This window comes from Lepidochelys olivacea, assembly GCF_965140295.1.
Source record: "Lepidochelys olivacea isolate rLepOli2 genome assembly, chromosome: 4".
Lineage (NCBI taxonomy): Eukaryota > Metazoa > Chordata > Testudines > Cheloniidae > Lepidochelys > Lepidochelys olivacea.
In genome coordinates, this window is record NC_140414.1 from 22,398,412 (window position 1) to 22,424,898 (window position 26,487).

General features: G+C 41.3%; 1 protein-coding gene across 1 annotated transcript in view; it reads left to right on the plus strand.

Moving 5' to 3' along the window:
* CFAP299 (cilia and flagella associated protein 299) overlaps positions 1-26,487 on the plus strand; it is a 395,446-nt gene that overhangs the window by 331,593 nt on the left and 37,366 nt on the right. Inside the window, exon 4 of the mRNA XM_084626905.1 lies at positions 19,604-19,746. Within this exon, the coding sequence (XP_084483031.1) occupies positions 19,604-19,746 (143 nt within the window). The remainder of the gene's footprint in view (positions 1-19,603; positions 19,747-26,487) is intronic.

Genomic DNA, 26,487 nt, shown 5'->3' on the forward strand with positions numbered 1-26,487 from the left:
TATATGATCTCCTTTTATGTGTTTTCTTGCATTATACTAGGTGAATTCAAGGAGCTGCTTGCGATCTACACATATTTAGATTACCTTACGTTCATTTACTTGTGGGATTGCCTCCCCTTTCTGACCAAGCAAACAGCCTGCGATCATCTGGATTACTTAATCTAAACATTCCAAGTTTGCTGCTTGAGGGAGCTGGAGATAAGGTGGTCTCAATTTCAGACCACTGCCTCTGAAATTTACTAGCACCAGAAAATACACATTCAGAAATTACTATAAGGCACACATGTTTAGCCACATATTTCAGTTTCTCCTATCATCCAGTTGGCCTCCTCTGACTGTCTTTCTCATCTCTTTTGTCCGCTGCTGAGGATAACTGCACGGTATCAAGTCTCTAGTCATACAAACTGCTGTTTTTTATTTGTATGAGTCCAATCCAAGTACCTTGCACACATATATTACTAAAGAGCATCAAGATCTGTGGATAAAAAGCACTTGACAAGAGATTATTGCGATCAGTAGTAGTAACATTACTGTTGTTAGTTTGATCTTATTATTGCTATACAATCTCTGCAAAATTAATAATTTTTAGTTGGTAGATGAGAAATGCCTGTGTCCTCCACCAAGATGATTCCACCTTACGAGGATAGTGGCTAAAAGAAAGGCAAGACAGAAAGTCCAAGTTGTTTTTTCTGAAAGAATTCATGGTGACTCACTTATGTATATGGGGTACAATTTTCAAAATCTCCTATGTGACTTAGGCACCCGTTTCTCATTGACTTTGGCGCTTCTGGAAATTTTACCCATGATGCCTTGATACTATAGTGAGCGTGATGTTAATAATTTCCTATTGCTCTTGTGTGCCAGAGTTCTGCTCAGTGCAGTCATGTGCGGGGGGGGGGGGGACACAGCTGAGGGGGGGGGGGTCAGGTAACTGGTTGTGGTTTCCTGATCTTCAGAGTTGGCTCCAGTCCCAAGAGCACTTACAGCTGTTGCCAGGCAAGGCCATTGATTTAGGGACCTTAAAGGAGCTCCACTCTGCCACCCATGCTTCTTCTGACAGCCTCCTGACATGCCCTCTCCCTCCTTTGATATGTCCCCCACATCAGGAGCTACGGACCAGGACCAAGGGACTGATCCAGATTTGGCACTATTACACCCTGCATTCTAAATATTGTATTAATTATCTTGGCTGTCAAGGACACAGAGGCTGTTCTATAGAGGAAATCTTGAACATACCTCCACTTTTCATCTTAGTTCAACAGACAGAAAAGGCCCAATCTTTCAGTGCTTCCCTCCCACTCTGATTAATTAAGGTACCTGGCTTCATCGAAAGATGGATTTGAAATAATGTTTAAAACTCTCTGAAGTGTTCCTAAAATAATCTTTATGTAACAACTAAGCCATACACAGAATTTATGGTAGTGTGGTGTAGTATGAAGGTTTTATTGGGATTCCTTTGGGATGTCATTCGTGGCTTTGTCACTTGCAAGTAATGCAACCAACCCAGATCCACGACAACAAAGTATATCACACAAGAATATATCCTCTCTCTCTCTCTCTCTCAAATTGATTTTATGCATGTAGATTCTGTCACCAATGCACAAAAATTGCATGTGCAAGTTATCTAGACAAACAAAATTGTATATTTACAAATGGAGACCAGGCTGAGGACCTTTGAAATTTTGACTTGAAGTATTTAAATATGGAGTCACACCCCATCTTTCCCTCTTGAATCTTCTGGTGGAATTTTTCTTTTCCATGGCAGCAAGTTGTGATATCAGAAACGTGGGATCAACTGTTGACTGTTGAATTAAGCAGAAGAAGAAGCTGGCTGGTGATGGAGAGAGCACTTATTTAAACAAAAAAACATCTGCAGTCATAGCAGGGGAGACTCAACAAATTACTAGCCAAGTACATTGCGTTTTGCATAAATGTTCTTTTGTGAAGTCTGTTCTCATGTGACAGTCCATCATTAAATTCAAAGCAAGAGCAGGAGGAGGGATTCCTCCAAAAACAAATGTGTGGGGCTGAAGATGAGCCTGATTTTTCCACCTGGAGACTTTGGCACCAAAACGTGTATGAGGTTGCAACAGAAACATTTGAAGAAAACCTAGTCTGGAGCAGGTAGAAAATATCATTTAATTATTCCAAACGGCGGGCAAGTCCAAATTTCTAACAATGCCCTTGGTTCATGATTCCTTATAAATCATAAGATTTCCTTATGCTGTTTTTTTTTGCTAAATAATTTGTCAGTACTAACCAGTGGCAGATTCAGAGAGATCAATATCCTTTACTTTGCCAAGTGAAGATGAGGGAAAAATTAAACTAACCAAATTCAGGCCCTGAGCCTGGAGCGTTACACGTGTGCTTAACTTTTTGCACATGAATAATCCCGGTAAAAGCAATGGGGTTACTCACATGTCTAAAGTCAAGTACATGCGTATGTCTTTGCAGGATAAATGCCTTAGTGCTGATAATTAGCCAGACTACAGTTCTGACATAGAAAGGAAGAACATGTTTTGCTGAGATACCGTGGCTTTGTCCTTCTCCATCAAAAATATTGTAACTTTTGGAACCCTGTGTTTAAAACTCCATGGACAATCTGGTTTGAAAATATATTTTGTATGTCTAACTACTTATTAGAGATTGTGACAGGGTCGGGCCAGATGGCTAGAGGAGAGTAATAGAAGGCAGATATATTAGCCCCAGGCTAAGTAGATCCCTTTTCCCTGGGTAAGGTAACAGGGAAGGTTCCAGAACAATCAGGAACCTTCTGGAGACAATTAAGACAGACAGACTGATTAGAACACCTGCAGCCAATCAAGAAGCTGCTAGAATCAATTAAGGCAGGCTAATCAGGGCACCTGGGTTTTAAAGAGGAGCTCACTTCAGTTTGTGGTGTGCGTGTGAGGAGCTGGGAGCAAGAGGCACTAGGAGCTGAGAGTGAGAACGCGGACTGTTGGAGGACTGAGGTGTACAAGCATTATCAGACACCAGGAGGAAGGTCCTATGGTGAGGATAAAGAAGGTGTTGGGAGGAGGCCATGGGGAAGTAGCCCAGGGAGTTGTAGCTGCCGCACAGCTGTTCCAGGAGGGCCCTGGCCTGGAACCCGGAGTAGAGGGCGGGCCTGGGTTCCCCCCAAATCCTCCCAACTCCTGGTCAAACACAGGAGGAGTCGACCTGGACTGTGAGTTCAGAAAAACGGCCAAGCTGAGGGCTGCCTTGAAGCTCCAAGGCGAGCAAATCCGCCAATAAGCACAAGACCCACCAAGGTAGAGCAGGAACTTTGTCACAAGATGTTCTGAAGAAGCTGTCCAGGGCTCAAATATTCAAGCACAAGTGCTACCCATGGATTATTCCCTGAATGGAAAGCCTCACATTTTATAATTTGCATTACATCAGGTTATAAGAGGTTATATATATGGTCATGTCATGTCACATGACATACTTTGACCCCTTGTAAAGGAAGCCGGAATGAAATAGTTTTGTCCACAGAGGTTCAAACACCTGGGTGAAGTAGAAGATTCAAAAGTACCCTCATGGAGCGATTTGTATTTAAGAAAAATTTTAAAATTAAGTAATGGCATATTATAACATTTATCTCATTTTTACATTTTTTCCGTCTGACTTCTCTCCCAGGGCCTGATTCAATAATAGATGAAAAATTGATTTTTTTTCTTTCGTTGGAGGAGAGGCTTTTGAGATGCAGAAGTCAATCATTTTGTACTAATTTGGTCCCTTTGGTTCACTAGGAGGCTTGCAATTTTAAATAAAGTCCATTTTCATAGTAGAGTTTCTGAAAGCGTCTGTGGTGGCATCCATGGTGTTATGACTCATTTTCTTTTTTGCTTTTTTTTAACTTTAAAACTAAATGGAGTTTTTGTCATATTTTTCAGTTATACAGACAATCTTGAACTGCCTTTATATTTGTTTTTTTTCCCTCCCACCTCTTCACGTGAACATAATATGTGACCTTCTGTAATTTTTCTAGGCCCTGTCTATATGGTAGCTTTGTAGAATGATATATACCTAGCTCTTAATCTATAGATCTCAAAGCACTTTACAAAGGAGGTCAGTATCATTATCCTTATTTAAAAGATGGGGGAATGGGGGCACAGTCAGGATCACAACCAGGACTTGGGCAGTTGGTCCTAGCGTTCAGAGCTATTGGGGTTGCCAGACTTGGAGGTCAGAGAGCAGCTGAGCTGAGCCAGAGTTGAGAATCAGAGCCATGGGACAACAGGGGCATAATCAAGTGCAGAGCTGAAGGTCAGAGCCGAGGCTCAGAAGCTTAATGCCAGAGCTAATGGCTGAACCAGAGATGTGGCTGGAGCCAGGAGTATCAAGGATGGAGAAGGAAGGCAGGAACAGGCACTAGAAGCAGGAACAAGAACAAGCTGGGCAGGACAGGCACAGGCTGGATGGGTGCAGAATTAAGCACCACCATGGTATGGAACCTGTTGAGGAACCAGTGTGCACTGGCTGCTTTTAGGTCAAGTGCGGCTTAGTTCTTCCCCTCCACATTCAGGAAGTGCAGCCAACCAGGCAGTCCCTGCCAAGATCAGTTATACTCAGCGTGTTGCTAGGAGATTGACCTTGCTTCAGCTGGTTCCCTGACAGGCCCAGAGAGGTGAAGTGACCTGTCCAAGGTCATACTGCAAGCCAGTTGCAGAGTCAGGAACCGAACCGGCCTCTCCTGAATCCCAGTCCAGCATCCTACCCAATGGACCACAGTGCCAACAGTGTTTGTAAGCAACTCAGAGCAAGTGGACAAATAGTAAATAGTTTGTATCCACAAACACCATGGTTCCATCAGAGTCCCAAAGAGTGCCCATAAGGATAGCTGGTCATGGCCAGAACTGTCATATGGTTATTGTTCCGGAACCATACTGCAGCATGTGTATTAACAGAAACAAACAACTGTGTCACCACTGCTGCTCTTCCTAATAATCATCTTTGTGTGCACTACGCCATGTGTTACCAAGAGTGCTGTGCATCCAGATACTCCCACTACTCTGACACTGTGTCCGACATCCTATTGCCTATGTAATCAGGAAGCCCCTCGCTGATTTATATTGCCTGGTCATAACTGCAACCAATCACAGGACTGACCTCAGTTGCCATTATCCATGTCTGTTGAACAGCTGAACTCTTGTACTAGCTGCTTGCAAGGAATCGAAGTTGCAAGCAGGCATATGGGCAGGTGCCCAGGTGGGCCTTCTGCTAGCAATACAGATCTGTGACTATCCGAGCAGATTTTGCTACCTAGTCATGGTTACAGCATAAAAACAGATTGCAATAAACTTGCCAAGTCTGGAATCAACAAATTGTATCTATGATGCCAAAAGGAGATAAAGACACGGAAAGTCTGGTGTCACCAAGTATAGGCAGTTATCAGAAGACTAGTAATAAATGGATCACCAGACAATTTTATGTTTAATTGCATTCTATTCTCAGCAAAGAACCAACACCCTTTATATCCTTGAGAGTCTTTTACCTGCCACTTACTGCAATACTTAGTCTAGCAATAATGAAAAGGATGTGAAAGAATATCACGGCAACTGGGAGTCTGATAAATGAGGGAGTCAGGAATCTGGCGGGCAGTTATAAGAGTAAGCAATGGAGTCAGTAGATACTGAATCCTGCTATGTGATAGTGTATAACTTTTGCTAACCCCAATCCACATCAGAGTCTAGAATACTACAGTTGTGTAGATGGGTACTTGGTTTTTCCTCTCTTTACAGCCCTGTACCCATTGGGAAAGAGGATCTTGCTGTCTTCACTGACAATTGTTTTAGACTCTGGTTGTAGCCAACAGTTTCAGCATGGTTTCAGTGTCCCTGCTGGACTATGATAGCAGAAACTATGCTATAAATGTCTCCCATCCTCCCTGCACTGTAGAAGAGGTCCAGACTGGTTTCTAAACACAGCTGCAACATTAAGGGCTCTATATGTCTGATCGACACAACCGTGAGTGATGGGGAGCATAGAGTCTGACACACTGCCCCAGAGGAAACACCAGAAAGTAGAGTGCCTCCCAGTAATCAAAGGGAGTATACCTACTGCACCACCTCTTGGGGGATTGTGGCAAATACTCCCCTGCCTTTACCAGAGCTCTGCTGGCTGGTATGAGGGGCCATGGACCCAACTCCACATTGTCACTTCTCATCCCCTCTGGACTGGGTACAGCCACTATGATTTCATACCATCCCCACCCCAGCTGAATATAAGCTGGCTCTACCTGTATTGTGTGTGGATGGAGACCTACTTTGACCATAACCACAGAATCATAGAAGAGTAGGACTGGAAGGGACCTCAAGAGATCATCCAGTCCAGTCCCCTGCACTCAGGGAGGACTAGCTAACAACTAGACCATTCCTGACAGGTGTTTGTCTAACCTGTTCTTAAAAACCTCCAATGACAAGATTCCCCCCCTAGGCAATTTGTTCCAGTGCTTAATTACTCTGTCAGAAAGTTTTTCCTAATGTCCAACCTAAGCCTCCCTTGCTGCAATTTAAGCCCATTGCTTCTTGTCCTATCCTCAAAGCTCAACAAGAACAATTTTTCACCCTCCTACTTCTAACAACCTTTTATGTACTTGAAAACTGTTATCATGTCCCCCCTCGGTCTTCTCTTCTCCAGACCAAACAAACTTTTTCAATCTTTCCTCATAGGTTATGTTTTCTAGACATTTAATCATTGTTGTTGCTCTTCTCTGGACTTTCTCCAATTTGTCCACATCTTTCCTGAAATGTGGTGCTCAAAACTGGAAACAATACTCCAGCTGAGGCCTTATCAGTGCAGAGTAGAGCGGAAGAATTACTTTGCGCGTCTTGCTTACAACATTCCTGATGATACATCTCAGAATGATGTTTGCTTTTTTTGCAACAGTGTTACACCATTGAGTCATATTTAGCTTGTGATCCATTATCACCCCCAGATCCCCTTACTCAGTAAGTGTGCAATTGATTGTTCCTTCCTAAATGGAGCACTTTGCATTTCTCCTGATTGAATTGCATCCTATTTATTTCAGACCATTTCTCCAGTCTGTCGAGATCATTTTGATCTCTCCTCCAAAGGATTTACAACCCCTTCCAGCTTGGTATCCTCCACAAACTTTATAATTGTACTTGATATGCCCTTCTGTGAACCACTGATAACTACTCTCTGAGAACAGTTTTCCCAACATTTTTCCAACCAGTTATGCACCACCTTATAGTAGCTCCACCTAGGCTATGTTTCTCTAATTTGTTTATGAGAAGGTCATGCGAGACAGTCTCAAAAGCCTTACTATAGTCCAGATATACCATATCTACCACTTACCCCCTATCCACAAGACTTGTTACACTGTCAAAGAAAGCTATTAGGTTGGTTTGACATGATTTGTTCTTGACAAATCCATGCTGACTGTTACTTACCACCTTATCATCTTCTAGGTGTTTGCAAATTGATTGCTTGAATTTTGCTCCATTATCTGTCCAGATAGTGAAGTTAAGCTGGCTGGTCTGTAATATCTCATGTCTTCCATGAGTTTCTGAAGATAATTTTAATGGCTCATATATCTCCTCAGTCAGCTCCTTGAGTATTCTAGAATGTATTTCATTTGGCCCTGCCAATTTGAAGACATCTAACTCATCTAAGTAATTTTTAACGTGTTCTTTCCCTGTTTTAGCTTCAGATCCTACCTCATTTTCACTGGCATTCACTGCACTAGACATCCGATTGTTACTAAACTTTTTGGAGAAAACTGAAACAAAAAAGGCGTTTAGCACTTCTGCCATTTCCACATTTTCTGTTATTGTCTTTCCCCCCTCATGAGTAATGGGCCTACCCTGTCCTTGGTCTTGCTCCTGTTTAAACATGGTTTCATGCATGGTTACAGAATGGAGAGGCCCATCTTCTCTCTGCTGGAGCTGAATTTGTCTTGTTTTTCTCAGTGAAATTTGGATTCTGAATGCATTTGAGTGCAAATATTCCTGTTATGGATTAATGATCTGAGAATGATTCCCTTTTTTAATAAGCACCTTTATTTTAACACCAACAGATGTAACCTATACTCTTATCTCAGCAGCCTGTTCTCAGTCTGAATATTGGTTCCAAACCAAGTCAACACCGTGTTTACACAGAGAAGCAAATCCAGAGTCCAGTTAGAGAACAGCTGCTGAACACTAAGAATAAATAGGTGACTGGGAAGCACATGCTTCACATACACAGCAAATGTTTCTTCTTCTGTAGGGTAACCATACTTTTTTTCTGAAGAGTTAAAAGCTAGAACATCTGCTTCTCAGTCAGCCATTCTCTCCCTCAAACCGTGCTTCTCCAGTTCAAAAAGTCTGGTTAGCTTTTTTCTTTTCTTTTCTTTCACTTTATTTGTGTGCCTGTGAACTTTCTGCTATGTATATTTGCCTAGAATCACACAAATTAAACACGTACCAAGAATTGTTGAACAAGACACAAGTCAGCTGAAATATATTGACAGCTGTTGGTTGCCAGTATTAACAAATAACAGTGGTTTATCACCTGAGCTGAGGTTTATTTTATGCTAGCTAGTTTGGGATACCTCAAAGACCACACCCATTTTGGAGTGCAAGGGCTGTCACATTAGCCAACGGTACTTTCTATCATATGACTTCTTTCTATGCTGATGTTATTGGTAGCATTATAGTAGTTCATAGAGTCCCCAGTTGAGCTAGACACTGTGCAAAAATACAGTAAAACAGTACCTGTCCCGAAGAGTGTACAAGCTAAACAGACAAGAAGGATTATTATCCCCATTTTACAGATGAGGAAGTGAGGCACAGAGAGTTTAAAGGTTGGATTTTCTAAGAACATAAGCACATAAAAAGGCCATACTGGGTCACACTAACGGTCCGTCTAGCCTAGTGACAGGTGCTTCAGTGGGAATGAATGGAACAGGCAATCATCAAGTGATCTATCCTCTGTCATCCACTCCCAGCTTTAGGCATAGGTGCTGGAACTAGGGGTGCTTGGGGTGCTGCTGGCTTGAAGTGGTTTTCATCATATACAGGGTTTACAGTTTGGTTCAATGACTCTCAGCACCCCCACTATAAAAATTGTTCCAGCACCCCTGGCTTCTGATAGTGAGAGGTTAGGGAGACCCAGATCATGGAGTTGCATCCCTGACCATCTCAGCTAATAGCCATTGATGGACCTATCCTCCATTAACTTATCTAATTCTTTTTTGAACCCCTTTATAGTTTTGGCCTTCACAACATCCCATGGCAACAAGTTCCACGGGTTGACTGTGTTATGTGAAGAAATGCTTCCTTTTGTTTGTTTTAAACCTGCTGCCTATTAATTTCATTTGGTGGCCCCTGGTTCTTGTGTTAAGTGAATGAGTAAATAACACAGCTCAGCCTGTGCAGTTGCAGCCACATTTTCAAAGAGCTCAGCCCCCACTTAAATACCCAAATATATAGTGAGATTTTCACAAGTGCTCAGCAAGTTGGGGTTATGAGAATTTTTGAAAGTCCAGCCCTAAGTGTCACAGTGGGAGCTTCTGGGTGCTAAGCAATTTTGAAAATCTGGGCCCAGATTTTAGTGCAGAGAACTTAAAAACCTGGCTCCTGAGCTCTTTGTAAAATGTGTCTCTACATGACACACAAGAAGTCTGTGGAAGAGTTAGGAATTGAACCTAGGGGCTGGTCTGCACGACCGCTTAAGTCGATGTAACTTACATCGCTCATGGGTGTGAAAAAGACACCCCCCCGAGCGACATACATTACATCGACTTAAGTGCTGTCCACGCCACACTATGTCGGCAGGAGACACTCCCCACCAACATAGCCTCCGCCTCTCGTGGAGGTGGAGTAATTATGCTGATAGAAGAGCACTCTCCTGTCAGCATAGCATATCCTCACCAGACATAATACAGGAGCGCAGCTGCATCAGTGCAGCTGTACTGATGTAGCGCAGTAGTGCCCTATATCTCCAGAATCCCAGTGTCTGAACTGCAAGAGCAGCCCTGTTCTTGGTGTCTTGCCTAACTACTTGTACAGATTGAAAAGACTCCCTAAGCTATTGTACCTAAATCTAGCACACAGTTGACAGGATGTAGGTGGTCTTTTAATAAGAGCCTGATCCTGCAGTCCTTCAACCCAGAGAACTCCCATGTAACTCAGTGAAAGTTATGCATAGTGAAGAATTGTAGGATTGCGCCTTGAGTAACGATTTTAGCATCTGTGTGGTCTCGACACAATGTTATTCCTGCAACACCAATATGAAATAGGTTCCTATGAGTACTAAGAACCACAAAAGAGTTTTACCGTTTAACCCAAGGTAGAGTACATATCTGCTTTATATTACTGCTGGGTTTTTGTTTGGCTATTTCTGCTAACTAAATAAAGTATCAAAGAGTATTTCTTTTGGTGTTCCAAACTAGCATCAATCACTGCTGTTTAGGGGAATGGAATCCAACATTTAGATCTAAAACGTGAAAGGTTATAAGTGATGTTGAGCTAATTAAAATGGTCAGGGCTTGGAGGTATTTTAAGTGAGGAAAAACCAAGACAAACATACATTTAACTTTTTTTTGCTATGTTAAGATCTCCATTTTTTGAATTGCACTTGCCCTTAGACCATATCCTGCTTATTTTGGATGTATTAGAAGAACTCGGGATTAAGTCTGCTGTGATCCTGTGCTTATTCTCATGCACCTTGTTTTTAATTCTTTTGTAGAATTATAGGTAAGTAAAAGATATGTGTTTTCTGAAGAACCAATTGCATTTTTGAGCATAGGAAAAGGAGACTGATGTATTACTATTACACATTTTAGAAAAATGTAGAAAAATGTACACATGTATTACCAGATGTATTACTATTACACATTTTAGAAAAATCTGAAAGCTAGAATAAGAAAGAGAACAGTATTTCCAGATGAAAGTGTGAACACAGTGAAAATTTGTGCACAGCAAGTTATAGATCCATTTTACACCTTAGTTTACTAGAATGTTTCAATTGGTTTATAAGAAATTAAGCCTCATACTTCCCCCACTAAAAATAAAATGTAGTTAAAGATAAAATCAAAAAATGGAACGCTACATTTTACACAGTTTTCACTCCTGTGAGGGGTCAGGGTCAGGAATTTATTCCTGTTTGCAGAGCAGACATGCGAATGGCATCTGTTTTACAGATATGGAGGTGAGCGCCTTTCTTCCACTGCTCGCTGGTATTTCTATTAGATGTAACATGATCTTCAGGTGGCAAATAAGGCCAAACACCATGCAACAAAAATAAATTGCTAGTCATTAAACATGTATTTTAACTTATAATGCATTTTAAGCCTGTCCCTTTCAGTCAAATTCTGCTTGGGCCCTTGGGGCCCCACCTGTGATACTGTCCACATGAAAAGAGAATGAATAATTAATAATTGACCTAAATATTGTCTGTCTTTCCTTTCCTGCCATTTACCTTCCATTAGTCAGACTTTAAAGTACTTTTGTTAGAAGTATGTTTCACCAGACAGCAGGGCTGGCCCCTTAATTTCCCCATATTCTATCTTCTATACCACATTTAACTTGAATCCATAAGAGGGATCTCTCAATACTGTGGCTCATAGATCATGCTGGCTTATTTGCCAACTCTTAGGTCCCAGTTCAGCAATGCCCTTAAGCATATCTGAAGTTCCATTCACCTGGGACTTAAGCACATGCTCACAGGCTTTGCTGAGTACCGATAGACTTAAGTGAGTTCTCGGAGTTAAGCCCATGCTGAATCAGAACCTACATACAGATCCCAGCTGTGGGGATGTCATTTGCTACTGTGTCTTCAGAAAATCAGTGACAATGTATGGTGTATAAAATATTCCCCCAAGAGTCTAGTTTAGCCTTGCAAAATTCTACTCACCCACTGGCAAAGAAAGAGTAATTGGTTTAGGGTTTTGTTTTTTTACTGGAGATTGAAATGTTTATTTTCTTTTTTCATCCCTTTGGTAAAGGGCTGGTGTGCAGATTTTGAGGCTGGGCTAATAATATTTCCTAGCATTTCGGCAAGGTTAGGTTAATGGATTCCTCATGAGGCTATTTCGAAGTAACCACTCATTATTGTAAAAAGAAAAGGAGTACTTGTGGCACCTTAGAGACTAACCAATTTATTTGAGCATAAGCTTTCGTGAGCTACAGCTCACTTCATCGGATGCATACTGTGGAAACTGCAGAAGACATTATATACACAGAGACCATGAAACAATACCTCCCCCCACCCCACTCTCCTGCTGGTAATAGCTTATCTAAAGTGATCACTCTCCTTACAATGTGTATGATAATCAAGTTGGGCCATTTGCAGCACAGATCCAGGTTTTCTCACCCTCCCCCCCACAAACTCACTCTCCTGCTGGTAATAGCCCATCCAAAGTGACCACTCAGCAGGAGAGTGAGTTTGTGTTGTGGGGGGTGGAGGGTAAGAAAACCTCTATCTGTGCTGCAAATGGCCCAATTTGATTATCATACACATTGTAAGGAGAGTGATCACTTTAGATAAGCTATTACCAGCAGGAGAGTGGGGTGGGAGGAGGTATTGTTTCATGGTCTCTGTGTATATAATGTCTTCTGCAGTTTCCACAGTATGCATCCGATGAAGTGAGCTGTAGCTCATGAAAGCTTATGCTCAAATAAATTGGTTAGTCTCTAAGGTGCCACAAGTACTCCTTTTCTTTTTGCGAATACAGACTAACACAGCTGTTACTCTGAAACCTGTCACTCATTATTGTATTTGTCCTTATAGAGTCCCATGCCCATTGCACTAGCTGCAATGGGCATGGGACTCTATAGCACTATGCTGCTTGTGTTAAGAATTTCAACTGTTTTTGGTTTGTCCCTTTTATTTACTTTGTGTGTGAATATTAATGTTTTTGTAAGGCACTAGTTTGACAGTGCTAGAACTGCAAGTCTCTGTTTATCCTTAGAAATGCAGGCAGTGCAAGGTTCCTAATACCATCCTAAGTACTTCCAACTTGACCAAAAGGGGCCACCTTCAAGCAGCTGGTCTCTTCCTGAGGTTAAGGAAGGAGGTTAAGGTTCAATAAAGATCCCAGTTAATAGATATGGTAATGATTGGTTTTTGTGATGTTGACGCTTGCACAGGATCTCTCAGAGGTCCAGAGAGACACGGGCCACTTTCAGCTTTTGAGGCCCTTAGCCATAATAAAAATAAAAAATGACGACATATGGTCTAATCTTGTGCCATCAGAACCAATATATTTTAATGAACATTTATGAACATTTTTAACTCTTTAATATGACAAAATCTATATCAGTTAACAAAAAAATGGTCTTTTACCAAATCACATCTCTTATTTGCTTAAATTTGAAGCTATAAGCTGAGAATGTGCATCACATTTTGGTCCAATAGGGATGCACATGAAAACAAGTTGCAAAACTTATCAAATGCCAAAAAATTAACAAGTGTCTAAATATGAGGCCCCCTTTGAGCTTGAGGCCCAGGCGAAATAGCCCTCCTGCCCCCCCCCCCCCCCCCGCCCACCCCCCTCTGATTGGCCCTGCGCTTGTGGACAAAAAGCCTTATCAGCTGTACTAGGGGGAGATTTTCAAAGGCAAAAGGGGTCACCAACAGATGGCAGTAGTGAATTCACTTCTCTCTAAGGCTTCAAGCCACAGGATTTACAGCCGTAATAAGAATACATTTTCACTTTGAGGACTGCAAAGTTTTAGAGACAGATATTAGCACCAATTTAGTGAAGAGAAACGTGAGGCACAGAGAGATTATGTAACATGTTGTAGGTTATGCAAGTCACTGTTCTTCCCGTAATGTTTTGCAAAGTACCAAGGGCCTGATCCAGAGCCCATTGCAGCCAATGGACTTTGGATTAGACTCCCACATTAATTAATCGTAGTTCTTTAGCCACTAATTTGATCAGCTTTGTTTGTTTGGAAACATGCAGATTGTCCTCTCCAGGCAGTGCATAAATCAATCTGCGTGTTCTTCTGACATGTAGAGTTTTCCAATACGATTTTTTCTTTTAAGGATTCTGAGTGTGACAAAAAGTCCACACACTTTCTTGTCCTTACTTGCAATTAGTTGGGTGAAACATGGCTTAAAGGCCTGTTCAGTTTAGAAATTTATTCTGGAGGCTAAGGTGGAACTTTATGTGAGTCACAGGGTGTAGACTAGGCCTGACATAAAGTCCTCCCACCATTTACAGTATTTGTCAATATATAGATTTGTAGGCTAGGTTGTGTAATGGTGTATGACTCTGACAAGGTTTGTAGTTTGGGTTTGGTTCAGATATGTTCCCAAAAGTTTGCATTCTTATCCAAACTCACTGAAACCTCTTGAATGTGAACAACTTGGCTATGAATCTCGTGGAAACAGGCTGTCTTGTTAAATTTCTGGTAGTGTGCTTGTGACTAAGTTGGAAGTCCTCTGTATCTGATTCTTCTCTAACTTACATTAGTTTATAGCAGTGACTCTGCTGACTTCAGTGGCAGTGCTTGTAATTTACACCTGTGTAGGGCATGATCCAAGCCTATGGAAGTCAGGGTAAGTTATTCTGTTGACTTTCATAGGCCTTGAATTAGGACCTAAGAGAGAGGAGAATCAGGCCTTGAGACAACACCCTTCATGAACCGTTAAATTAAGAGGAATACAAAGACAGCAACAATGCTGGGGAAAAAATAAGTAATATTTCAGAAAGTTAAAAAAAGATTGAGTGAATTTAGTTCTAAAAATAAAGAGAAGTTTGGAGTAGGCCATTATTTTTCCAAGCTAGTTTGAGCATTCATAGTTTTGTTCCACTCACATTTCTCTAGAGTGCAAATATGCTCCTGGAGAAAATGCTAACAATACTTTTCATGACTAAGGTACAACTCCACATGTATGTTCTACTTTTGTCTGTATGGAGCACTGATGGATCATAGAATCATAGAATATCAGGGCTGGAAGGGACCTCAGGAGGTCATCTAGTCCAACCCCCTGCTCAGAGCAGGACCAATCCCCAATTTTTGCCCCAGATCCCTAAATGGCCCCCTCAAGGATTGAACTCACAAGCCTGGGTTTAGCAGGCCAATGCTCAAACCACTGAGCTATCCCTCCTGCCCTCCTCCACTGAGCTATCATACATATACAAACGGAAAACTGGAATAACCAAAACATTGTTATCTCGCCAACTACCTTGAACAAAAAAATGTAAAAATATGATGCCTAAGGTGATCTGATCCAACATGGGGATGTTCGGTTCACCAAGCTAAAAGGGAAAAATACTCATGTTAACAGAGAGGAGCAGCAAACTGGTTTGAGTCCTCTTCTTAATTTCCAACCTATGATTTTCAAGGAGATTCAAATTTAGGCACAACATATTTGCCCATCCAACTCTTGCACAGTCTGTCACAGAAGTTCTGCAGAGGCATCATCTTTCTTCTCCAGAGTTTTACACTTTCTATGGTGCCCCTTCTGAGAGTCAAAGCTTTTTCTATGAGCTCCTTGAACCTCGAGAAGGAAGATTTAAAACGAATTCCCCATTCTGTGGCAAAATCTGTTCTGGGGAACCAGGAGCTGCCCTGGCTTGTTCAACAGACACTGGCTCACATACTAGCACCACTTACAATGCTCATCCTGCTACTGGATCCTCTTCCAATGTCAATACTGGAACAGCACCATTTCTGGCATCATTCCAAATACAGTAGCCACATTTTTGAGACACGTCTAGTGTTTAGAAGGAAAAATGTGTTCCTTGCTCTTTTGGGTGAGTCACAGGCCTTTAATGCAGCCCTTTAAAACTGTTGTTTGTTCCCATCACACACAAAAGCGCACCCTAGTATGCACTGGATTTTCAGATTGGCAGACAGCTGATTTCTTTCATTTTCAACACAAGAGATGAATTATGTGGCTCTCTAATTGCACTAATATCATTGATGATTTTCTGCAGGAACGTGCGAGCTTGTATATTCCAAAGGGCCAAATTTATGGCTGGAGCAATCAAGCACAACTCCATTAACTTCAACAGAGTCACATCTACTTACACTAATGGTGAGGGTGGTACTTTGTTGTGATAGTTCTGGTGTCCGCCCACAGAGAAATAAACTTGTACGCAATCTTTTCTGTCTATTCTACTGTTGAATCTAGCATTATAGTTCCTTTAGTTTTAAAATTTGTCTAATTATTAAAATAGTTTTTTCTCTCATCTGATATTTTAAATATTGCACGCCTTTTTACATTTGTTAAATAATTTTTTAGTATAAATTAACTAAAATTTCAAAACAAAAAGTCATTTTGAGTGAAAAACTGAAACTGAACTGATGCTGTCTCAGAAACAGTTTTGGTTTTGGTGAATTGACACTTTCAGATGAAAAAAAGTTGTGTTGGAAAATTCCCAACCAGCTCTATTCAGGAGGCAACTGATTACCGGTAAATGAATGTGTTTCTTCTTCTAGTAATAGGATACATTAAAATGTATAATAAAGGAAGTTGTAGTGAAAAGTAAAGAGAACTGTAGGAAGTAAGTTTTAAATTTCACATTTTCTGTTTAAAAAAAAAATTAACATGAAAGCTTTATCCGCTGTTGATCATTTCAGTTAATAAAAATGACATACAAACGTATAAAAATCCTTCTCTGAGGCAGAAAGGTGTGGCAAAATTAAAAAGTGATAGAACAACCTAAGAAAATTCAAGCACATTCATAGTTTTATGAATGAAAGCTTTATAGGTGGTTAGAAATGAATCACAAGAAGAAAAATGAAAAATAATGCTGACAGATGAGATAGGATCAAAAGCTTTTAGTTTTCAGTGGGAATCCTTTGTACCTTTATTACAGGAAATTTTTGTTTTAAATATTTTGATTGGGTGTTTGAAGTTCAAAAGAAGTTTTGAGGACATTAATAGGAACAGTTATTGACTTTACTGTAGATCTGTATTGATTTATAGTTGATTATATGTGAACACCTATTTAAGGAAATTAATTTGATAATCAGAAGAGAGTTGAAAGATGTCCTTTATGTTTTATACTGCAGATAGTACATGCATTTTGCCAACTTTTTTCTTTTATTATTGGACTATCCCATGTAATTCAAATTATTTAAACTGTAACTTCGGAATTTTTAAAGAGATGATGAATCAATTGTTCAGATATTTATGACAAGCTTCTAGTCTTTTATCTAATCACAGCTGCAGTGTACTGTAGTTGCACTTGTTGTCAATTAAAAAGAAACGTTTTTTTCTGATTTAGCATAACATTCAGCTCAATTATGCATCTCACAAGGTTGAGTATGCTGGGGATGGGAGAAGTCACATTATGCTGAAGTAGCTGGAGGTATCCACCTATTGAAAGGTTCTTCTGGATCTACCGATTAGAGATGCTTATGGTACAAAAGATGCAAAGTGTGGTAACACAACCCTTTATGGAAACTGAGTGTGAATGTGGTAGTAAAGGAAAAGTATTGTAAGAATAACCCAATGTTTTGCCAAAGACACCATTACATTAGTTTAGTGATGTTAAAATAAAGAATCTTTGTTATAAGAGTTCGATATGATTTCGATATGCCATTTTTCATAGATGTGCATTTTTCATGGATGTACAAAAAAAAAACCCATTCAGATCTCAGCTGGGTAAAAAAACAGACATAGTCTAATGGATACTTGTGTGTCTCTGCTATCTGATAACCTTTAGGAACCAGGAGGCAAGAACTATCAAACATCCAAGCTATAGAAGCCCCAGTCCACTCCTGTCCTGCCAATTCTTCTTTTGCATTGTGGAAGTGTTGAGAGTTGCCTCGGTCCTCCTGCCCGCCCCCCCCCCCAACCTTGCAAGGAAGAAAAACCAAGGGACATTAGTCTACCATACTTGTCTCAGGCCCCTGACACTGGCATCCCAATGAGTAATCCCTCTAAGCCATTAGGAGTGGATTCCCTTAAAGGCCCAGGATTGTCACCAGATATAGAGGTCTATCCACTGGCCCATTGCCACACTGACTTCACTATTGGAATGTGTAGGATCAAAAACAGAATTGGTGGACTTACCATACAGGGGCCTAAAGCTTTTTCGGGAGGATCAAGACAAAGTGGTTAGGAACATTCTGAATCCCAGAAAGATCCTTTTTCCTCAGTCCATGTGACTCACCCTCTTTGCTAATGACCTTATCCTGCAGTTCCTGCTGGAAGGGTTTCTGACAATCATTCTCCTTTCATAGGCAGTCCTTTCATTTTCAGATGCTTTGTGGTTCCTTCTTCTCTTCCCAAAAGAGATTTCCCTCCAGGCTCCTTTTTCTGTTCTATCTGACTCCTGTCTAAGTGAGCTGTAGCTCACGAAAGCTCATGCTCAAATAAATTGGTTAGTCTCTAAGGTGCCACAAGTACTCCTTTTCTGTCTAACCCTGACTCCAAGTAACTCTATTGGATTCTCACTGACCCAGCTTCCCCCATTCATTCTATTGGGACAAAAATGATAAGTCACAAGAAGAAAAATGAAAACCAGCGCTGAGAGGTAATAGGGGTTCAGAAACCTTTGATTGTGAGGGGGGAGGCTTTAATGTGCCCCTACTAATTGGACTTGTTCTGTATGGTAGAGTCACAGTTCAGCAGCTCAAGCTCCTAGTTGCACTCTAGGTAAGGCTTTCTCTGAAGATTATGGCTTAGTATAATAACTAAGCATAATGGTTACTGAGTAGGACAGGAGGAGAGGGGGGTGTCCAGTAAGCAACGTATGACTTGTAAATTTGAATTTCCCAGGGCTACCACATGGATTATTACACAGAATTTACTCTGGTTTCTTTAACAATAACAATTTTTGTTCTGGTAGTCGCTAACAGTGGACTGGACCTTATCTTGGGTGGCTGACAGTTTTTTCCTCCTACTTCCTGATAATTGGAGCCATAACATTGAATCTAATGGTAGAATAGAAGAAGAGAGGACTATGACAAACAGGATTACCAATAAATAACCCTTCTGTGTGGATTTAACTTGGCTATGAATGTTGAGTTGAATATATGTTGCCTTTTAATGTACAGAGATGTCCCAAACCATAGATCCAACACACATATGCTACTTAATATTTCAGATGCTATTCTGGATCCAAACTTTTATTTTGGACCTTGTCTGTATACTGGGTGAGATCAGAATCCTAGATCTGAACACCCCAAACTGTGGAGAAGTTCAGATCTGGATGAGCTATGATCCATTTCTATTTCAATTTTAGTTATCACTCTGTTTTAGTGATTGGCATGCTATATTCTCTTTAATTAATTTTATTTAATTCGGGAAGTTGCTCTTTGGAGTTATGTATTATGCATTATACAATATGGTGCAGAGTTTCAAAAGGACTCTTCTCTCATTTAGACATCAAAATACCTAGCCAGATTTTAAAAAGAGCTCAGCACATTTGAGCACTTTTGAAAATCTGGTCATAAGTGTCTGATTTGGAGATGCTGAATGCTGAGTACTTTTACAAATCTAGTCTGCATTTAGGTGCCTAAATGGAAGCTGAGCTCTTTTGAAAATCTGGCCCCAATAATGGCCAAAATAAATCAGGCCAAAATAAAAAGGGAACAAATTGTAAAAGTCAGTGATGCAGATGAAAATTCATTTTACTAATGTATTTTTTGTATTTCTTATTTGTGGAGTTCTCTGTTTTTTCCAGTCCATAATCTTCATTCGTGACCGAAATTCTCGTGGTCAGGAGGTGTCTGCCTACATTGACTATGCACACAGGCTGAAGGTTGACGAATTTGAGATTTATTTTAATGGAAAGAAAAAGCTTTTTCCAAGACGCACTGATCTGAGGTATTTTTCTGTATTTTCTTTTCACTTATTTGAATTTCTGAAATGTACATGTAGTTGAATATAGTTAAATAAGAAAATAATTTTTATAAGTGTTTTTCATTGAAAAATAAACATCGGGGTCAAAATCTGTCCTCAGTTATACAAAAATAGATCTAGATCTAGATCTAGATCTTATTTGGAATGGAGTTACTCTGATTTTATTCTTGTTTCTGCCAAGAGCAAAATTTTGCATGAATAATGCAAATTGAACATTGAAAAAAAACCCAAGCGCTGATGGAATTTTCTGTTCATAACTACTCACTTAGGGTGAGTATTTTCAAAAGTGCTCAGTATTGATCTAACTTTAGTCCCGTGGACTAACCAAGGATATTGTGGAGCTGCTAAACTTTCTTTAGGTTGTATGACTGGATCTTTTAGCTTTCACTTCCCTGAGGAGTCTGTAAATAGTATTTGTATATAAAGCTTCATGTGCAAACTCATAGGAAGCTGATATGCTGGAAAACTTTGTACCTAGCATAGTAAGTGAACTCCACATGGTCCCTGCCCTCACCAACTCTCATTGGCCTGAGTGGCTGTTCTCAGCAGCATGGTTCACCCTGAATACTTGTCTCATATGTAAGTCTTTTGATGGCTAATATGAAATTGGTCACTAGTATCAAAGATTGTGAATAACTTTTTTGTTTAAAAATCTATTTTCTTCAAAACTACCCAAATACTGCCCAAATACTAATAAATACACAATTAAGTGTGAGTCAGGGAGTTTGAAAATGTTTCCATTTGTGAATGAGGGTGGGTCAAATAAATCGTGGACATGGTATCATTGTGTGTGTTTGTACAATGCCTTACACAAGGGACCTCTGATCCTCACTGGGGCATGTGATGATGTCTAGCACAATGGAGCCATGATATTCATTGCCCCAGCAATAATAACAAATAAATATTAGTGTTGGTAGTTTTGGGCAGAAATGGTGGAAATTTCACAGTGGGTCAAGTTTTGTGAAGTTATCATGAGAATCTTATTTTTGAGCCATGAAAACTTCATTTCATTTTGTGAAAAATTAGGAATTGTGAATGACTAACTGGTGGTGGTTATTGGATCTGTGTAGGTAAGTGTAGTGATCTGTGGATTTCTTGTATATAGTTGGCTGCTAGGTTCCATTATTGAAACTGATTGTGGTGTTGAGGAAGTTGATGCTGGTCTAGAGAGAGTTTTATGGATGGGTGGTTGTTGCTGAAGTTGTGGTAGAAATCTATGACAGAGTTTAAATAGTCTATCCTGAGGATCAAAATATCAATAGTGTATCTCAGGTTTATCATTGGTTTTGTGATGCATTTTTCCAGAAATTCTTCCTTGACGTGGGCCATGAAAAGGTCGGCATATTGGGTAGACATCCTAGCATCCATGGCAGTTTCTATGGACAAAATGTTTGTTGTTTAAATGTAAATTTATTATGGGTCAGGGTGAAACGGATGAGTCGGACAATGTGTAACCATAATGTTATATAAGATTCTAGACTCCTAAAATGAACACACATTGAACACAAGATGTACTGCCCATAAATGAAGAAGCTTCTGCAGTTTTGCCATCTTCAGTGGGTTCATTTTCCTTTTCTTTTTCTTGAATGCAAACAGCTCTCTGGAAACAGCACAACCTCCTATACTGTGATGATCTGGAAATAATGATATATAAAAAATGGCCAGTGTCGGTAAACTTTCCTTGTATTCATTTACTTGGCACTAGATGTCAGTACTGAGGCATTCAAATAGAAGTGCAGTTCTCTTGCATTACACGAGATGGCAGTCAACGTGCCCATTTTCACCCACTTACACCATGAGAATGTGTGTATCTGTTGCTAAATACTGCTGTAAAATATAATGGGCAGTACATTGTCTACACTGTATAGTGAGATTTATTGATTGATTTATTGATAAGTTTCTTAAATCATCCCTATGGTGGGCACTCATTCCTGCGTCCAACCATTCTAATTAGTCCTGTTTGTTTTGTATTGCAGTGCACAGTGTCTTATTTAGCACTTCAATCCCTTGCTCTTTTTTCATGCCGTGGACTTGAGCAGCTGAAGGACAGGACAGGAAGTAATGACTTAAATTGCATTAAGGGAGATTTGGGTTAGATATTGGGAGGAACTTCCTTACTGTAAGGAAGTTGGGCACTGGAGCAGATTGCCTGGGGAGGTTGTGAAGTCTCCGTCTCTGAAGCTTTTTGAGAACAGGCTGGACAGGCGCTTGTCAGGGATAGTCTGGATGATGCTTGATCCTGCCTCAGTGCAGGGTGTTGGACTGGCTGGCCTAGCAGGGCCCCTTCCAGTTCTACATTTCTATGATTCTATAAGGCAGTTCATGAACAACTAGACTACCATAGTACCCTACAGTACAACACATTGATTTCTATAATGCAATTTCTTCCTGTTTAACTCTGGTTTCATTAGCTGTGCATGCTATGTCATTATTAGAGATAAAACCACACAAAACTCTGTATCTGAGCCACCCACCTGAACTTGGGAGAAATTCAGTGTCAGTGCATGATAACCCTAATGTGATAACTTATTTAATCAGATTTGCTGTGAAGTTCTTGCCACATTACTTATCAGGCCCAAGAAGAAACCTCTAATTCCGGGATATGTAGCATGATGCCAAGGTGTTAGCTGCATCATAGTACAGTGCTTCTTTAAACCCTAAGCCATTTATCATGTAGCTTATGGGCCTTTGTATTTGTCATGCAGAACTTCTTATCTAAGATTAAGTTTAGAAGTGTGAGCAACAAGGGTGATGTCATGGTGGAAGTCTGCTATAGACCACGGGATGAGGGGGATGAGGTAGACGAGGCTTTCTTCCGGCAACTCACAGAAGTTACTAGATCGCAGGCCCTGTTTCTCATGGGAGACTTCAATCACCCTGATATCTGCTGGGAGAGCAATACAGCAGTGCACAGACAATCCAGGAAGTTTTTGGAAAGTGTAGGGGACAATTTCCTGGTGCAAGTGCTGGAGGAACCAACTAGGGGCAGAGCTCTTCTTGACCTGCTGCTCACAAACCGGGAAGAATTAGTAGGGGAAGCTAAAGTGGATGGGAACCTAGGAGGCAGTGACCATGAGAGGGTCGAGTTCAGGATCCTGACAGGGAAGAAAGGAGAGCAGCAGAATACGGACCCTGGACTTCAGAAAAGCAGACTTTGACTCCCTCAGGGAACTGATGGGCAGGATCCCCTGGGAGAATAACATGAGGGGGAAAGGAGTCCAGGAGAGCTGGCTGTATTTTAAAGAATCCTTATTGAGGTTACAGGGACAAACCATCCTGATGTGTAGAAAGAATAGTAAATATGGCAGGTGACCAGCTTGGCTTAACAGTGAAATCCTTGCTGATCTTAAACACAAAAAAGAAGCTTACAAGAAGTGGAAGATTGGACAAATGACCAGGGAAGACTACAAAAATATTGCTTGGGCATGCAGGAGTGAAATCAGGAAGGCCAAATCACACCTGGAATTGCAGCTAGCAAGAGATGTTAAGAGTAACAAGAAGGGTTTCTTCAGGTATGTTAGAAACAAGAAGAAAGTCAAGGAAAGTGTGGGCCCCTTACTGAGTGAGGGAGGCAACCTAGTGACAGAGGATGTGGAAAAAGCTAATGTACTCAATGCTTTTTTTGCCTCTGTCTTCACGAACAAGGTCAGCTCCCAGACTACTGCACTGGGCAGCACAGCATAGGGAGGAGGTGACCAGCCCTCTGTGGAGAAAGAAGTGGTTCGGGACTATTTAGAAAAGCTGGACAAGCACAAGTCCATGGGGCCGGATGCGCTGCATCCGAGAGTGCTAAAGGAGTGCGCCCTTGTTGCCAAGAAGGCCAATGGCATTTTGGGGTGTATAAGCAGGGGCATTGCCAGCAGATCGAGGGACGTGATTGTTCCCCTCTATTCCACATTGGTGAGGCCTCATCTGGAGTACGGTGTCCAGTTTTGGGCTCCACACTACAAGAAGGATGTGGAGAAATTGGAGAGAGTCCAGCGAAGGGCAACAAAAATGATTAGGGATTTGATAGGTGCTTTAACTACCTGAAAGGTGGATCCAAAGAGGATGGATCTAGACTATTCTCAGTGATAGCAGATGACAGAACAAGGAGTAATGGTCTCAAGTTGCAATGGGGGAGATTTAGGTTGGATATTAGGAAAAACTTTTTCACTAGGAGGGTGGTGAAACACTGGAATGCGTTACCTAGGGAGGTGGTGGAATCCCCTTCCTTAGAAGTTTTTAAAGTCAGGCTTGACAAAGCCCTGGCTGGGATGATTTCGTTGGGATTGGTCCTGCTCTGGGCAGGGGGTTGGACTAGATGACCTCCAGAGGTCCCTTCCAACTCTGATATTCTATGATTCTATGTGATTGTAGAGCCATTGGCCATTATCTTTGAAAGCTCATGGCGATCAGGGGAAGTCCCAGACGACTGGAAAAAGGCTAATGTAGTGCCCATCTTTAAAAAAGGGAAGAAGGAGGATCCTGGGAACTACAGGCCAGTCAGCCTCACCTCAGTCCCTGGAAAAATCATGAAGCAGGTCCTCAAGGAATCAATTCTGAAGCACTGAGAGGAGAGGAAAGTGATCAGAAACAGTCAGCATGGATTCACCAAGGGCAAGTCATGCCTGACTAATCTAATTGCCTTCTATGATGAGATAACTGGCTCTGTGGATGAGGGGAAAGTGGTAGACGTGTTGTTCTTTGACTTTAGCAAAGCTTTTGACATGGTCTCCCACAGTATTCAGCAAGTTAAAGAAGTATGGGCTGGATGAATGGACTATAAGGTGGATAGAAAGTTGGCTAGATTGTGGGGCTCAACGGGTAGTGATAAATGGCTCCATGTCTAGTTGGCAGCCGGTATCAAGTGGAGTGCCCAAAGGGTCGGTCCCGGGGCCAGTTTTGTTCAATATCTTCATAAATGATCTGGAGGATGGTGTGGATTGCACCCTCAGCAAGTTTGCAGATGACACTAAACTGGGAGGAGAGGTAGATACGCTGGAGGGTAGGGATAGGATACAGAGGGCCCTAGACAAATTAGAGGATTGGGCCAAAAGAAATCTGATGAGGTTCAACAAGGACTAGTGCAGAGTCCTGCACTTAGGACGGAAGAATCCCATGCACCGCTACAGACTAGGGACTAAATGGCTCGGCAGCAGTTCTACAGAAAAGGACCTAGAGGTTTTTGTGGACGAGAAGCTGGATATGAGTCAACAGTGTGCCCTTGTTGCCAAAATGGCCAATGACATTTTGGGATGTATATGTAGGGGCATTGCCAGCAGATTGAGTGATGTGATCGTTCCCCTCTATTCGACACTGGTGAGGCCTCATCTGGAGTACTGTGTCCAGTTTTGGGCCCCAGACTACAAGAAGGATGTGGATAAATTGGAAAACGTCCAGCGGAGGGCAACAAAAATGATTAGGGGACTGGAACACATGACTTATGAGGAGAGGCTGAGGGAACTGAGGTTGTTTAGTCTACGGAAGAGAAGAATGAGGGGGGATTTGATAGCTGCTTTCAACTACCTGAAAGGGGGTTCCAAAGAGGATGGCTCTAGACTGTTCTCGGTGGTAGCTGATGACAGAACAAGGAGTAATGGTCTCAAGTTGCAGTGGGGGAGATTTAGGTTGGATATTAGGAAAAACTTTTTCACTGGGTGGGTGGTGAAACACTGGAATGCGTTACCTATGGAGGTGGTGGAATCTCCTTCCTTAGATATTTTTAAGGTCAGGCTTGACAAAGCCCTGGCTGGGATGATTTAGTTGGGGATTGGTCCTGCTTTGAGCAGGGGGTTGGACTAGATGACCTCCTGAGGTCCCTTCCAACCCTGATATTCTATGATATTCTATGATTCTATGATTCTAAGTATGTATGCCCTGAGTGATATGATTTCAAATGGCCACGTCTCCTCTTGCGAGGGTCTGTTGGAAAGTTGCTGTCCACTTCAAGTGCAGGGAAGAAAAACTTGATTCCCTCTGGCCAGTGTTTGAGCAGTGTGCAAGATTTAAATCATGTAAACTAGTGAGTTCATTTGAATCAATCGTCCTCAGTGAACTATTCTGGATATAAATTAACAAGAACAATATTCCCCTTAGAAATGTGAACAAAGGAGATCTCAAAGTGCACAGAACTATACTCTCACACACGAAGAGACGCCATACCTGATTCACAGGACACATTGAAGTCAGGGCATGTTAGTGTTGACACAATGAAGCTCTGATGCATTCCATATACACAGGTTCTTACCATACCAATCACATGAGAGAGATTCATCCAAAAAACGGCTTCTCCCAAAGAAAGCGGGAGGCATTTAGTGAGCATGCTGAGGACTCTGGGTATATCATTTGTGTCCCAGGTATTTCACTTAGGAGAAGCCAGAGCCCGCAAGCCAGGGGATCTAGGAATGTTGCTGCTGGGCCATTATTTTGATCTGGAGAATCTGAAGACTGAGTCTTACATTTACACTCAAAAGAGAAACATGGAATTTAACTGAAGAAGCTACTTTTCATTAGGAAAGCCAGCACATATGGAGCAATACGCGGCAATATTGGAGCAGACAGGGCCCTCAGCAGACTACACATGAATCAAAGTAGCTGAAAGAGGAAAAGAACGGGGGGGGGGGTGGAAATCTGGCCCTGTAGCCACTATAATGCACCAGCACCACCATGTCATAGAAAAAAACCCCACAACCATTTCCATCCATCCCAGAGCTATACTCCTTC